This window comes from Salvia hispanica, chromosome 4 (genome assembly GCF_023119035.1).
Source record: "Salvia hispanica cultivar TCC Black 2014 chromosome 4, UniMelb_Shisp_WGS_1.0, whole genome shotgun sequence".
NCBI lineage: Eukaryota > Viridiplantae > Streptophyta > Magnoliopsida > Lamiales > Lamiaceae > Salvia > Salvia hispanica.
In genome coordinates this window covers 7,894,598-7,910,852 of record NC_062968.1, presented here as the reverse complement: position 1 = coordinate 7,910,852, position 16,255 = coordinate 7,894,598, and the positions used below count along the sequence as shown (strand labels likewise).

The 16,255-nt window shown below is 36.7% G+C and overlaps 1 protein-coding gene across 2 annotated transcripts in view; it reads left to right on the top strand.

The window, feature by feature from the left end:
* Positions 1-13,675: 13,675 nt before the first annotated feature.
* Positions 13,676-16,255, top strand: part of LOC125218625 (uncharacterized protein At4g28440-like) — a 3,397-nt gene continuing 817 nt past the window's right edge. The window contains exons 1-2 of one of the 2 annotated variants that reach the window (XM_048120337.1): positions 13,676-13,924; positions 14,391-14,617. In XM_048120337.1, the coding sequence (XP_047976294.1) occupies positions 14,428-14,617 (190 nt within the window). In that variant the 5' untranslated portion in view covers positions 13,676-13,924; positions 14,391-14,427. The remainder of the gene's footprint in view (positions 13,925-14,390; positions 14,618-16,255) is intronic. The other variant, XM_048120336.1, reaches the window with a different exon arrangement.

Here is a 16,255-nt window from a genome sequence, read left to right as displayed (position 1 = left end):
AGTGAAGCAAGGAGGGGAAGAGGAGCAAGGAGGAGTTGTGAGGCAGGACATCGGTCCCCATCCGAGAGGAATCATCAAGCTAGGCTATCTTTGCGAGTAAAGGTGGAGTGAGGAAAAAATCATTTTAAGGAGTTTTAAGCGAACGAGGTGGGCTTTCTGTTAAAGTTACAGTTTTTACGAGAAGTATTTTACGTGGGCTTTCTATTTAAGATACGATTGTTGCTTTTTGTTTAAAGTATAGTTTTTATGAAGAGTGCCAAGGTGATATGAAAAGTACAATTTGTGATTACAGTTTTATGAGCAATATTTTATGATGAGTGCTATTTACATCAAGTAAAAGTGATATTATTTAGTTATGTGACATTATGTGTTGCTTTACGGGAGCTTGTGAACTATTAGCCTTCGTTGATATTGTGTTCGGCTTTGACCGATAGGGTTTTGAAAGGAAGTTTTGAAAGCTATGTCAAGCCATGTTTTGTTTTGAACTTTGCCTATCTGATTGTCTAGCGAAGGGCGAGGTCCCTACTAGACCAGGAGTTTGTGAATTTCACCAGAGTTTGTGAATTCATTTCACTAGGAGTTTGTGAATTAGTTATTTCTCCAGGAGTTTCGTGAATTCATTTCACCAGGAGTTTCGTGAATTCGTTCACCAGGAGTTTAGTGAATTCGTTTCGCCAAGAGTTTGTGAATTCATTTCACCAGGAGTTTCGTGAATTCGTTTCACCAGGAGTTTGTGAATTCATTTCACCAGGAGTTTCGTGAACTCGTTCACCAGGAGTTTCGTGAATTCCGTTTCACCAGGAGTTTCGTGAATTCGTTCACCAGGAGTTTAGTGAATTCGTTTCACCAGGAGTTTGTGAATTGATTTCACCAGGAGTTTTGTGAATTCGTTCACCAGGAGTTTCGTGAATTTCATTTCACCAGGAGTTAGTTCAGATACGACATTGTTCCAGGAAAATAGAACGGCAGATCGCTTTTGATAATGACAAGGAAAATGATTTAGTGTTCTCGGATCTTTTACTTAAAACCCCGAGTTTACTCAGGAGTGACTTGACAAAACCAGTTTTTAGTAAAATATATTTCGGCACGTGTCCACTTAGTACAACAAGTACTCAACATTGCATATGTTTTAAAAAATGTGCAGGTTGAGTAGTGATGACGGTGGGCGGTGATGAGCACAGTCGACGAAGACCCTTCGATGGAATAGTACTTGGATGCGTCGTGTCTCCATACACGATGTCATCTGCTCTTGACTCTTCCGCTGCAATGTAAAAGTCGAGTTTAGATTCTTTGTACCATGCACTTTGATTCATATATTCCAAGTTATTTCAGTTCAAATACAGTTGTGCCACAGTTTTCCCCTTTCTTCCCCGCTGCTTTCATCCTCTCCTAGTCGCGATCAACCGGGCTTTCTATCCTTAGAAAGTGCGGTCGTGACAAATACAGAACCGAAAGCTTAAAACATGCAGAAACTAGCACCGAACACCGAATTACCAGCTAACAGAACAGGACCAAGTGTGTGTGTCCGAGAATTCAAGAACAAGAAAAGAAAATGAGCTCGGATTTCAGCCCTAGAAGAGAGCTAAGTCCCTAACCTACTCTAAGTAAGCTGTTGAGAGAACACCCTTAACTACTGAGCGAAAACTAAAAATGGGGGAACTCTCTTTTCTTCATGTGTTGGACTTCTTTATATAGGGAGGTGGGGTCTCTCGCTTTCTCTTCCAATGTAGAACTCTAGCTGGCTCCGGTTGAATATTGACTTGATCAACTTAATGCCGCAATTTTCTCCTCATTTTCTTGATTCTTGCTTTCGCCCTCCTGATTTGTGCAATCTCCTGACTTTGGCGAATTTCGAACACACCTGGCTCAAAATGGTTGTTAGTTCATGGATTTGGGTGCAGTTTTACTATGGAACACATGCATGAAACGAGCCTTATCAAGCTTCGACGTGGTTACGGTGAATCACCCGACATCTGGATAATGATTAGGTTGCTCTCGCTGATGTCGGAATCAGAACCAGAATCTGAAATGGGGGCAAAATTAAAAGACATTTCTAGTGACAAAAAAATGTGAAATAGAGAAGGATTTGGGTGTGTGAAATGAAGGAGATGAGATTGATGTATTTATATAGGAGAAGAAAATAAAAAATATATAATTAAAAAAAAAAATCAGCACCTCCATCAGCCCGATGCAGAGCCGATGGGGCCATCGGCTAAGCCTATTGATCGATGCGGGAGCGGAGGCGAAGGGGAGGGAGATTCGGCCCTCCCTCCGTAATGATGACCGGTCGGAGGCGCGCGCAGGGGGGGGGGAGGGATCACTCGTCCTTGTTGATCGCCCCCCATTGTGAATGTCTATTAGATGTCCCACTTTCTTTTTAATTTTGTCGCACAAAAGATGCCACATTTTCTTCTTGAGAAAACGTCTCCTTTCGTAATAATAAAAATATATTATTTTCTCCACTTTACACCTTTACACACAAAACAATACTATCTCTTAAAATCTTATGCCAATACCCAAGTATGCCATCAAGACCTGCACAAACAAAATCGGATCGACGGTTAACCGCCGGTTCACAACCCAGAACCGGAACCGGCGAGGCAATTTCGAACCACCGGATGGTTTGGTTCAGGTTCAAGAATTTGATAAATTTGAACCGCTGGTTCAACGGAGGTTTCAGGCTAAGGTGTAGGCTTTTCAAGTGTAGTGTTGCAGAAAAGTGGTCACAAACCGCCAATTTTCCGTCAGAAACCGTGGACTGAACCACCGATTCCGGCGGTAAACCGGCCGAAATTTTAAATTTCAATATTTTTTTAAATCTAATTTTTTCCAATTTTTCTCCTATAAACACCCCCTTCTCCAGCATTACTACCCACCTTATTCTTGTGTTGATAAGGATTTCTCCTCTCAATCTCTATTTTCTACTCTCATTCTCATACTTCAATTTTAATATGCCTTCTTCTTGTGATGAGGACAGACATCCCCCTCCTCCACCCATACCACAAAGCAGTAAAATGATTAAGTTACCATCAATTATATCAATTTTTGTTAAACATTACAAGAATGTCCCAATTAGTGCTCATCCGCTATCTCAAGATATGACATCTGAGTTTAATGCATGTTGTAACTACTGCAACAAATTCTACAAATTTAATGAAGGTGGGTGATATCATACTCTCATCTGTCATATGAAGACAATTCATCAGATTGAATATGGACATGCCCCTATTGCCAACTAGGTAAGTCATGTAAAAGAACTACATGAGCTTTGATTCCCCAATGCAATTGAACATTGAGGATACGTAGGCATCTCAACTTAAATTTTAAATTTAAGTTGAGCTCAAGTCCTTTTTCCTTTGTTTCTTTTTTTTCTCATTTGTTCAACTTTATGGACATGCCCCTACCGCAACTAGGTAAGTCAGGTAAAAGAACTACATGAGCTTTGAACCGCCTGGTGAACCGGTGGTTTTTTGAAGTGAAACCGGAACCGCCGAACACCTTGTCGGGTCGGTTCAGGTTCATGATTTTTCTAAACCGTGTGCTGCCAGTTCCAAATAGGAACCGTCGGTTTTTTAAGTATGTGCTTACTGTGTGCAGGTGTCATCTATTATGGGACAGAAGGATGGAGTAACTAAGTTGCTGCTGAAAGTAATTCATAAATCCACAATTAAAGTTTGAATCCATATTGTAAATAAATCGATAATTAGTAGAAGAGATGTTTCGGTAAATTGGATGGAATATAGAAATAAAAATAGAAGGGGTAACATAGAAGAGGTCATAAGAGCATCCACAGTGGTCAGGACCACTAGTTCGCCCTAGTGGATGGACTAGTAGTCACCACATTAGAATTTCTTAGTTTGGCCCTTCCTTCTGCAGTCGTTCTACCTTATCAATTAAAATCCATTTTTCATTAATCTTTAATGTTATTATTTTTATTTTTATTTTTACGTTTTTACATATTATAAATAGTAAAATTAAATATTAAATTAAATGCAATACATACATTACTTAATTTTTTAAAAAAAAGTTACAAAATTTATATTTAATTTTAATTTTTGTTTTCAAGCAATAAATAGCAAAATATTATATATTATAAAACACAAAAAAATTTAAATAAAATACTTACATTGACTGAAAAAAGCACTTACATTACTTAAATTAAATTTACATTACCATAAAATATAAACATGCTTATAGGAAAAAAGTATAAACAACAAAGAATCGAATAAAATGAGAAAAATATAATAAACGTCAAAAGTTACAACAAAATGTTGAGTTTGGAGCTTGAACACACAAGCTCTATGATTTTTTAAGATACATTTACCACTAGGCTAAATATAGATTTTGTATTGAAATCATACAAAGTTATGTAAAGCAACAAAAACTCTCTTTTATGTCTAAAACTAATTGTCCACATCGAAATCACAAAGAAACTTAGAGTTGAAAACCTATCTATAAAACTACCATTTATCCCATTTCAAAGTCACAATGAAAGTTGGATTGAAAACCTATCCATAAAAGGTTTACTTAAGGAATTGAAAACTTGCTCATCTAGGGTGAAGGATTATATTCTACAAAGTATAATCTTTCACTTATTTCACAGATCTGTCATTTAGTATGGATCATTGTAAAATTATTCTTTGTTTTATTACATTTTTAAAAATGTTTTTTTAATTAAAAATCAATTTTTTTATAAAAAATAATTTTATAATTAAAAATTGATGTTTTAATAATTAAACTTTTTTTTACCATCCGTCGTCCGTGTTCCTGCAATTGGCAGACGAGGTGAAGGACGAGAGTTGGGCAACGCCTTCGTCCGCGACTGAACTTTCGGTCATGTCGCTCGTCCGCGATATCGTCTGCCGACCCGCAATAGCCGGACGATCGCAGACGTGGGATCGTCCTGACGAAAAATAACCACGGTGGATGCTCTAAATAAGGCAGATGAGAGAATAGGCTGAGTCCGATGCGATGGACAGTTGTGTCACATCGATGCACAATTTCATTGTTGGCTACCTGATTTAATAAGTTCATCAAAAATAAATTTCCCCATTCACTCTGATTCTAAGATGCACATAGAATAACAGGTCAAATACAACGGTTTGTGGACGAGGCCCGAGGGAACCAAAGACATCTCCCCGGATCATAGAGTTAGTCCTTACAAACCCTTCAATCCTCATAGCAACGTGGATCCTTAGGGCATCAACATCCTTTGTTAGGGAGATTCAATATAGAGAACAGAAAAACGGATATCTGAAAGTCGTGAAAAACACTTTCAGATCAAATCAATTTCGGTGGTTCTACCAAACATCCTTGGACCCAGGTACCCGGGGGCGCTGGCCCCGGACCCTCGTTCATCTGTTTAGGGGCTTCGCCCCTAACATCATAATGAATTCAAATAAGCGTGCACTCCGCACCTCCATACTTAAATGATGTATCATTATAACAATACTGATCAATCAAGTTAATCCAATTACACTAAAATATCCAACATCCTTGATATTTTCTCATATACTAAAATCAAACTTCTCTATATCATCTCTCTCTTACTTTATTCTCTCCACTTTGAATGTTAATCATTTTCCCAAAACAATTGTTTAAAAGAAGCTTCTCGCTTGTGGTGAGACGAAGGTAGTAACAATTTTGTAAATTTGTTAATTAACTCGCATTGATAGATTATTCACATCTTTGATATATTCTCGTACACTTCAAGATACTAATTGTACTATAGGACTGAGGAGTGTGATCAATTGCTAACTTTCTTAAGTTGCTAACTTGCTAATTCATGAATGCAGTTTATTAAAAATGTCAACATGGTGACATTAAAATGTCAACACATAATTTTGTTGAACTTCAATATAATGTGTTGATATTATGTGTTGACATTTTGATGTAACCGTGTTGACATTTTTTATATACTGTATTGATGAGTTAACAGAGTTAGCAACTCAAATAGTTAGCAATATAACGCACCTCATAGGACTGATATATGAATTATTTCGAATATGTTTGAGATTATATTTACGCTTTAGAATTTGTTACGGGTTCATATGATTGCTCTTATAGTAATATTAAACGAACTTGTACTGCCAGTGAGTCGAACTCAACCAAATACTTTGTGGTTTATTTTACATATGAAATTGGATATGAGACCTACTTTCGTATTTCGACATCTTTAAAATTATACGAAACTTATTTGATGTGTTTATTAGATTCTGAAGTATGTATAAAGTTTGGCCGAATTCATATTAATAGTTCCCACCAACTAATGTAGTTGATATCTTAAAATCCTACAGTGGAAAGTTGCCCCATCAAATAGGGACACTCCACAAATATTTCTCATCATTTCATACTACAAAATATACTCATAGCAGTTGTCAATATTATAGCTAGAACCTATTTTGTCACATATCATTTAATTAAAAAATGAATTGTCTCTGCATCATATAATATATTGTAGGATCTTACATCATATCAAACGAAATTATGATCTCAAACCTTGCTTAAATAATATAAAGGGCAAAATATGCCTCAAATAATATATTGCAGGCTCCTACATAGTTTGAGGTATCTTTCTCATTATAGATAAACCATTATTTCCTACTTAAACTTATAACAAGATATATACAAAATTAATTTTTGAGATCTTGGTCAATGTGTATGGATCACATGTATTGATGTATATGAACAAAAACCAAATAAGACAAATACAATTTTTCAGTCTTGAATTAACTCTGATGCTTTGATTTTCTGCTTTGGCATAATACAACATTGTTTTAACTCTCAACCTCATGCAGAAAGTGTCAATGGAAACCCCTATCTTCAATATCTCTAGAAAATTTATTTTTTGTTTTTGTTGCTTATAACTAAATGTTAATGCTCATCTTTCAAGAAATTGATTTAATTTGGGGTCTTAATTTTGCAGCCGGTAGAGTGGATGTGTTACGAATAATGAGAAAACAACTCACGAAAGCAAAGAAAAATACACAAATTGCTTACTCTGTTTGTTACTGTTAGGGAGTTTCAATGTACAGAACAGAAAACAAAACGGATAATCTATCTGAAAGTCGTGATGAATCACTTTCAGATCAAATCAATTTCGGTGGTTCTACCAAACTATTTGATCGGATAAAATTCAGAGAAATCAGAAATATCATAAGTATATTCGAGATCAATACGAATCAAAGAATTGATAAGTTCTTAATCAAGATGAAGGGTTGCATCTGTTAACTTCGAAAAGTTGCATCTGTTAAGTTCTTAACAGAATTTAACTGATTTTTAAAGTTTTCGAAATTGCAAATTAGTCCTTTGATTTTCAGAAATTACATTTTCGGATGAATTTCTTGTAAAGCAATTTCGTTGGAAATAAAAAATTTCCAGCTCTGCCCCTTGGACCCCGCTACATGGGGGCGCTGCCCCCGAACCCCCGTTCATCTGTTAAGGGGCTTCGCGCCTAACATCATAATGAATTCAAATAAGCGTGCTTAAATGATGTATCATTATAATAATACTGATCAATCAAGTTAATCCAATTACACTAAAATATCCAACAATCCTCCCCTATTTTAGTGCAATCCTTGATTAACTAAAACAAGTTATCTCTAACATTCAAACTTTTGCATAAATGAAATATCGTAACGATTGAATTCCACCTTAGTACATTACACATTCCAAATATTCGAATACCCCGAGTGTCTCTAAGGATTGAACCCTGGGAACTCACATTGAATACACGAAGATAATGTACATAAAAGTTTACATACGAATATGTTCTATCTTGACACTATATTTTACTAGCCTATGTCCTTATCCTTCATAAACATATCGAAACCAAGTCCCAGCTTCTTGAAGCGGCTAAACTTCATGCTTATATAGGTAGCTCCTTTATTCTTTCTTGCACCTACATTTGCAATTTTTCAAAAGAACTATTAAGAATATATACATATCAACCTCCTTAACTTGTAGGTCCGAACACATACCTTGGGACGATTTTCAAATGTGTTCTAATCTCCAAATATTATGTCTTCCACATTGAATTCTGCATCTAGTGTCATACTAAATGGGAATTGGGTATCTTAATATCAAAGATTTGTAGTGGACTTTAATCTCATCCCTATAGTCGATTTGTGCACAAGATCTCTACTTAACCCTTTGGTTAAATGATCGGCTAAGTTATCATGAGTTCTCACAAACTCCACAGATATCACACCATCCATAATAAGTTCACGAATCATGCTATGTCTAACACCTAAGTGTCTTGACTTTCCATTATACACTATATGCCTTAGCCAAGGTAGCTGCACTATCACATCTGATAGATATAGGTGATATCGGTTTAGGCCACAATGGAATTTCATATATTAGATTTCTTAGCCATTCAGCCTCTTCACCAGCTGCTGCTAATGCCACAAACTCCGATTCCATTGTTGAATTCGTTATACAAGTTTGTTTCTTTGATGCCCAACATATAGCACCACCTCCAAGACGGAATACCGAACCACATGTGGAAGAATGATCTTCCATATTGGTGATCCAACTTGCATCCGAATAACCTTCAAGAATAGAAGGAAATCCAGAATAAGTCAACCTATAGTCCATGGTTCCTTTTAAGTATTTAAATACTCGATTCATTGCTTGCCAATGGATTAAACTTGGATTATGAGTGTATCGACTCAATTTTCCAACTGCAAAAGCTATATCGGGTCTAGTACTAATCATAGCATACATTAGTGATCCAATAGCCTTTGAATATTCAAGCTGATTCACAGCAACTCCTTTATTAGGCACGAGTTTTGCACTAGGATCAAAAGGAGTCTTAACTGGAGAACAATCTTTGAAGTTAAATTTTTCCAGCACCTTCTTAATATAATGTGATTGAGAAATGGAAATTCCTTGTTCTCCATGTGTGATCTTAATTCCAAGAATCACATCAGCCTTCCCCATGTCTTTCATCTCAAACTTAGATGACAAAATTTCCTTTGTTTTATCAACTTGATCTTGGTCAGTACCAAAGATCAACATGTCATCCACATATAGGCAAATGATAACCCCTTTACCGGTAGCATCAAACTTTCTGATGCCATTGTTTGGGGGCTTGCTTTAGTCCATAAAGAGATTTTACCAATTTACAAACCTTATGTTCATTACTAGGCATGACAAAGCCTTCTGGTTGTTTGATATAAATCTCTTCATTTAATTTACCATTCAAGAAGGCAGTTTTGGTGAATTACAAGATTATGTATAGTAGCAAGTGCTAACAATAATCTAATTGTGGAAATCCTAGCAACAGGAGCATAGGTGTCAAAATAATCAATTCCTTCATTTTGTCTAAAGCCTTGAATAACCAATCTGGCTTTATATTTGTCTATGCTTCCATCCACCTTCATCTTCGTTTTGAAGATCCATTTACTATTTAAAGCTTCACAACCAGGTGGTAAATCAGTCAGTATCCAAGTACCATTTTGGATTATAGAATCCATCTCCTCTTGGATTGCCTCTTTCCAAAATGCAGAATCTCTTGAAGCCATAGCTTCTTTGTAGGTCCTTGGATCATCACCAATAGTAAAGCAATATTGATATTGAAAATTAATTTCATTTCTTGATCCTTCAAGTAAGTACAATTGGAAATCATTTCCAAAAGACTTAGCTTTTCTTACTCTACCACTTCTCCTAGCATCAGGAGGTGTATCCATCACTTTTCCAGTTACATCAGAGTTACTAGACCTTGCAATCATGCCTCCAGGTTTAGGTATAGACGTGAATCTATCCTCATTGCCAAAATCAGCATCCCTTGACTCAATAATAGAGTGCACAGATACATAGTCATTGGGTTCTATGACATAGAACCTATAACAAACAGAATTTTCTGAATAGCCAAGAAACACACAATCTATACCTCTTTGACCTATGGTTTTCATTTTAGGGTCAGTTAGTCTTACCACTGTTCGACAACCCCAAACTCTGAGATAACTCAATTTTGGTGGTTTCTTATGCCAAAGTTCATAAGGGGTTATCTTGTTCCTTTTATTAGGAACTCTATTCAACAAATAACAGGCTGTTAACATAGCCTCACCCCAAAATCCTTCACTTAGGCCAGAATAACACAACATTGAATTAATCATTTCTTTCAACGTTCTATTCTTTCTTTCAGCTACACCATTTTGTTGTGGTGTATATGGAGCAGTCGTTTGATGTACTATACCAGTAGATTCAAAATACGCTGGATCATAATACTCACCTCCCCTATCAGTGCGAAGAGTTTTAATCTTCACACCATGATGAAGCTCTACACTTTCTTTAAAGATTTTAAATTTATCAAGAGCTTCATCTTTTGAATGGCATAGATAGACATGGCAAAATCTAGTAGCATCATCAATAAAAGTAACTACATACTTTTTATTACCAAGTGATGGAGTCGAATGAAAATCACACAAATTACTATGTATAAGTTCTAATACCTTAGTAACTTTATTGACATTCTTATTGAAAGGTTGTCTAGTTATTTTAGTTAACATGCAAGTTTTACACTTTTCATTGTTCAACTCAAATGCTGGTATTAAACTCATTTTCGACATCTCTTTCAATCTCTTATAATGTACATGTCCAAGTCTAGCATGCCACAATTCTGATTTACTAGCATGATTACTAAAAGAAGTAGAAGTCATGCAAACAGAATTATTAATAAAAGAAACATCTAGATTCAACCTAAACATACCACATAGATAACCGAATCCAATAAAAGTACCATGCCTTGACAGAATGTATTTGTCACTTTCTAACACTTGTTTATAACCACAATTATTTAACACAATGCCAGATACTAAATTCTTACGAATAATAGGTACATATACAACATTTTCTAACACTAAGGAATTTCCAGAAGTAAATACTAGGCTAACAGGATCATATTCCTTCGATTGGTTCAGTTGCAATGTTGCCCATCTTCAAGGAAGATCCATCTTCAATTGGTTTAAAATCCTTGAACCATTGATGATCCTTGCATACATAACATGTTGCACCCAAATCAATCCACCATGAGAGATCATCATCCTGCACATAAAATGCTTCAGAGATTATTGATGCATAATAATTCTCAACAGAATGATCATTAGGTACAGAAAACGAACCTGATTGCTTTTCAGGATCCTTGGATCCACTTGAACCAGCCTCGTTTTTCCCTTTTCCTCCACCCTTTCCAGACTTACAATCCTTCTTGAAGTGCCCGGATTTTCCACACTTCCAGCAAGTCAGTTTAGGCTTCTTATTCCCATCCTTACTGTTATTCCCTTGAAACTTCCGTTTCCCTTGAAACTTACGTTTCTCTTTACCAGCCTTTGAGGATTCACCCTCTTCCACCATGTTCATTGAAGAACCAACCATGTTTTTACAATTCTGATTTACTAGCATGATTACTAAAAGAAGTAGAAGTCATGCAAACAGAATTATTAATAAAAGAAACATCTAGATTCAACCTAAACATACCACATAGATAACCGAATCCAATAAAAGTACCATGCCTTGACAGAATGTATTTGTCACTTTCTAACACTTGTTTATAACCACAATTATTTAACACAATGCCAGATACTAAATTCTTACGAATAATAGGTACATATACAACATTTTCTAACACTAAGGAATTTCCAGAAGTAAATACTAGGCTAACAGGATCATATTCCTTCGATTGGTTCAGTTGCAATGTTGCCCATCTTCAAGGAAGATCCATCTTCAATTGGTTTAAAATCCTTGAACCATTGATGATCCTTGCATACATAACATGTTGCACCCAAATCAATCCACCATGAGAGATCATCATCCTGCACATAAAATGCTTCAGAGATTATTGATGCATAATAATTCTCAACAGAATGATCATTAGGTACAGAAAACGAACCTGATTTTTTTCAGGATCCTTGGATCCACTTGAACCAGCCTCATTTTTCCATTTTCCTCCACCCTTTCCAGACTTACAATCCTTCTTGAAGTGCCCGGATTTTCCACACTTCCAGCAAGTCAGTTTAGGCTTCTTATTCCCATCCTTATTGTTATTCCCTTGAAACTTCCGTTTCCCTTGAAACTTACGTTTCTCTTTAACACCCTTTGAGGATTCACCCTCTTCCACCATGTTCATTGAAGAACCAACCATGTTTTTAGCATTACCAACAGATCCCTTTTCCATATCACGTATGGACTGTTCAATTAGGAAATCACTTCCAAGTTCGACCAAGTTCAATTCCTCCTTCTTGTGTTTCAGATTATTTTTAAAATCCTTCCAAGAAGGTGGCAGTTTATCAATAATGCTAGAGACAGAAATGGATTCATCCATTTTCTTATCATATTGGGAAAACTGTCCCAATATCCTCAACAATTCGTTGTATTGTTCCATGACAGGCCTCGAATCAACCATTTTATAGTTAATAAAGTTACCAACAAGAAATTTCTTGCTAGAGGCATCTTCTGTCATATATTTGGCTTCGAGGGAATCCCACAATTCCTTAGCAGACTCAACATTTTGATACACATCAAATAGAGAATTAGACATACCGTTTAAGATGTGACCACGACATATGTAGTCATCGTTCTCCCACTTCATCCGCCTCCTCGTTTGTTCTAGAGTTTCATTTTCAACAGCCTCGGGCATGAGAGTACTCAGAACGTACACCACCTTGAGATTTGTCAGCATGAAATGCATCTTCTTTTGCCAGCGTCTGAAATCTTGGCCAGCAAATTTATCCAACTTTACGAAACCTTTCATTCCTTCCTTCACCGTTTCCTTGTTCGACATTTTTAATATTGATTTGATCTTTGTTAGGGAGATTCAAAACAGAAAACAAAACGGATAATCTATCTGAAAGTCGTGATGAATCACTTTCAGATCAAATCAATTTCGGTGGTTCTGCCAAACTATTTGATCGGATAAAATTCAGAGAAATCATAAATATCATATGTATATTCGAGATCAATACGAACCAAAGAATTGATCAGTTCTTAATCAAGATAAAGGGTTGCATCTGTTAATTTCGAAAAGTTGCATCTGTTAAGTTCTTAACCGAATTTAACTGATTTTCAAAGTTTTCGAAATTGCAAATTAGTCCTTTGATTTTCAGAAATTACATTTTCGGATGAATTTCTTATAAAGCAATTTCGTTGGAAATAAAAAATTTCCAGCTCGACCCCAGCCAGGGGCTCTGCCCCTTGGACCCCGCTACCCGGGGGCGCTGCCCTCGGACCCCCGTTCATCTATTAAGGGGCTTCGCCCCTAACATCATAATGAATTCAAATAAGCGTGCACTCCGCACCTCCATACTTAAATGATGTAAGTTAATCCAATTAAACTAAAATATCCAACAGTTACTATGTGACTGCATCTCCTAGCTACAAAATTATATCATGTTTATTACAGTGATCACGACGACAATGACAACAATGGCAAATTGTTGACTACTATTTGATATTAATGGTAGTATGTAGATATTCTTAGATATACTCCATTTATAATTTGCCAATAATATTGTTTAGTTTCTTAATTTTTAGAAGAAAAAAACACTAGAATTAACAATGTTAAATCTATTCTAGAAGTGGCGTGGCCTAAAAGAAACATCATTTTGCGTAATTGTAGTTCTCATGTACATAAAGATGGGATCAAAAATCAAAACAGTTTCCGAGTGAACGAATAGTTAGGATCACGTAGTACTTTCCCTGCAACATCCCCTACTCCACCTCTCACCTACATAATTGAAACGGAATTCAGTAAAGGGACAACTAGGCATTAACGGCGCACCTTAAAGACTATATTAGCAGTTAAACACACACACCTCCAAAGTTTTTAACACTCTCTCCAACTCAAAATCTTCGCAGATTTTACGATCTGCCGGAATTCAGGTTTTCCGCACTTTGCTTTTCAAGTTTTCCGCGATTTCTTAAGGTTTAATCCTATGCTAATGTCTTCATCTCCGTGAATTGGATCACTTGTTTTGTGCATAAATTGGATAGCTAGTTTCCGTTTTACTGAATTTAGGCGAAAGATCGGGTTTTGTTCATTAGATTTCATCTCTGAAGGTTAATGTTGGGCCATTTTAATCTGATGCTTATCTACATGAACTGTCAGTTATTAAAGAATTTGTGATTCAGGTGATTTTAGAACTTTTATGGTGTTTTGAATTTGTGAAGTGAAATTGGAGAGATTCAGATGATTTTAGGAATTAGGTTGTGATGAATTTAATCTGGACTTTTATGTTGTTTTACGTTTTTGTTTAGTGAAATTGGAGATCTTTTACCTCTTAGCAGAGCAATCTTGTTAGTTTTTTTTGTTTGTTCTCTTGAAATCTGTTGTTATTTTAGATCAGATTTTGTTGTAAGTTTCGTTGTGACCTTGATTGAATATTGTTCAGACTAAAATATCAAGAAACTATAAGAATAGAATTTGAAATGGCCGACCAGAAGAAGCAATTCACCAAGGTCAACCAGCTGCGCCCGTTGGATACCGGCCTCAGCCTTACCGTAAAAGTTATCAGTGCAAAGATGATAGCACAGAGAGGTCGGTCTCAAGGGCGTTTTTCCGAGTGCTTGGTAGGGGATGAGTCAGGAATCATCATTTTTTCTGCGAGAAATGATCAAGGTGAACATCTCTTTTGAGTTGTGGATTTGCAGAGTATGTTGTTCAAAATGCCATAGATTAGGAGGGGTGAGGTTGTAGTTCAAAATGCCCTAGACTTTGTATTGATATTATGTTTTACAAAAATTGAGGTTTTCTTTGAAATGCAATCATTTTAGTTTTTCCCCATTTTTATGATTTGGCTTTAAACTCTGATGGGTCTGAAATCTGAATTTGGGAAGTAGACAATGCTCTCTCTTGACAGATTTTGTAGTAGTGGAGCATGTACCAATTACATTAGTTTGAAGTCTAGGTTTTAACAATTCATCGCTCATTGATCGCCTAATGTTATAAACACGTGCTATCTAGGCTTTGGGGGTAAATTTAATGCTGCATTTATGAGTAGATATATGCATATGCAAGAAATATTGTTGTGGCTTGGATGCAGATTCATGCTTCTCCACTCTCAACCTTGTTCGGTATTTGCTTTGTTCGTAGCAAATGTGTGTTAATGATCATTATAAGGTCCACCAGAGATTCTGCTCATATTCATAGATGTGAGCCCAAATCTTTCCACGCCCTTATGTGCTTAACTCTAAGGGACTGTTTACTTAAAATGACTAGATAGATATGGAAGATTTTATGACTATGTTTGGAGCATATAAACTTACCTTTTTGGTGAGAAATGCTAACTATTTAGTATATGAAAAATTCACAGGTATGAAGTTGTTTCTAAGGCCAATTAGAAACTATAACTTGCAAATTAAAAACGTGTAAAATTCATCTAAAACTTCGTATTAGCTAATGAAATTTTGAGTTGACATCACGGTGTGTTCTGTTCATGTGCTTTATTCTTGTGTTTGCTAATGAAGTTCTGACTTGATGCTACTGTGTTTTTGTTATGAATTTCACTTAAAACATATACTCCCTCCGTCCCAAGGTATTAGACCAACTTTCTCTTTTGGGATGTCCCAACATATTAGAGCACTCCCAATGGGGGTGGCGAAAATCCGGCGAAAAATCGCCGAACATCGCCGGATTATCGCCGGGCCGTTGTGGTGAAATCGGCGATAATTCGGTGATAATCTTACCGTTATTTCGCCAAGCGGCGTTTTTTCGCCGGATTATCGCCGAGCGATCGCCGGCCACTGTGGGCGACGCTCGGCGATAAATCCGGCGATATTTAAATTTTTTTTTTTTTTTTCGGCCCAACGGCTATTTTTACATCCCACCCCTATAAATATTTCCTCCACTTCCTCCATTCATCACCCACAATCTTCATTCTCTCCATTTTCAATCTCTTCTCCCAATCTTCAATCTTCATCAATCTTCCAAAAATTATGAGCTTTTGGAAGAAAAATTCCCGCTCGGGTAAGGGTAAGGGTAAGGGGAAAGAGTCGAGTTCACAAATTCCCAACACGGATGAAGCAAACGAGCAATGGATGCACTCGTTGTTGGCGATGGTTTCTCCTCCCGGCCAACTTCCATACGCGGGTCCGTCTCCTTTGTAGACTCCTCCGACGCGGAGACTTTCTCCGTACTTCAACTCTGCCGGCAGAATGCCCTCTCCGGCCGACGATGTGTATCGGCCCCAGTTCGACACCCCCGGATCAACCCCAGGCGACCAAGAATCTCAGGCCGCGACATTGAGCGCGGAGGACT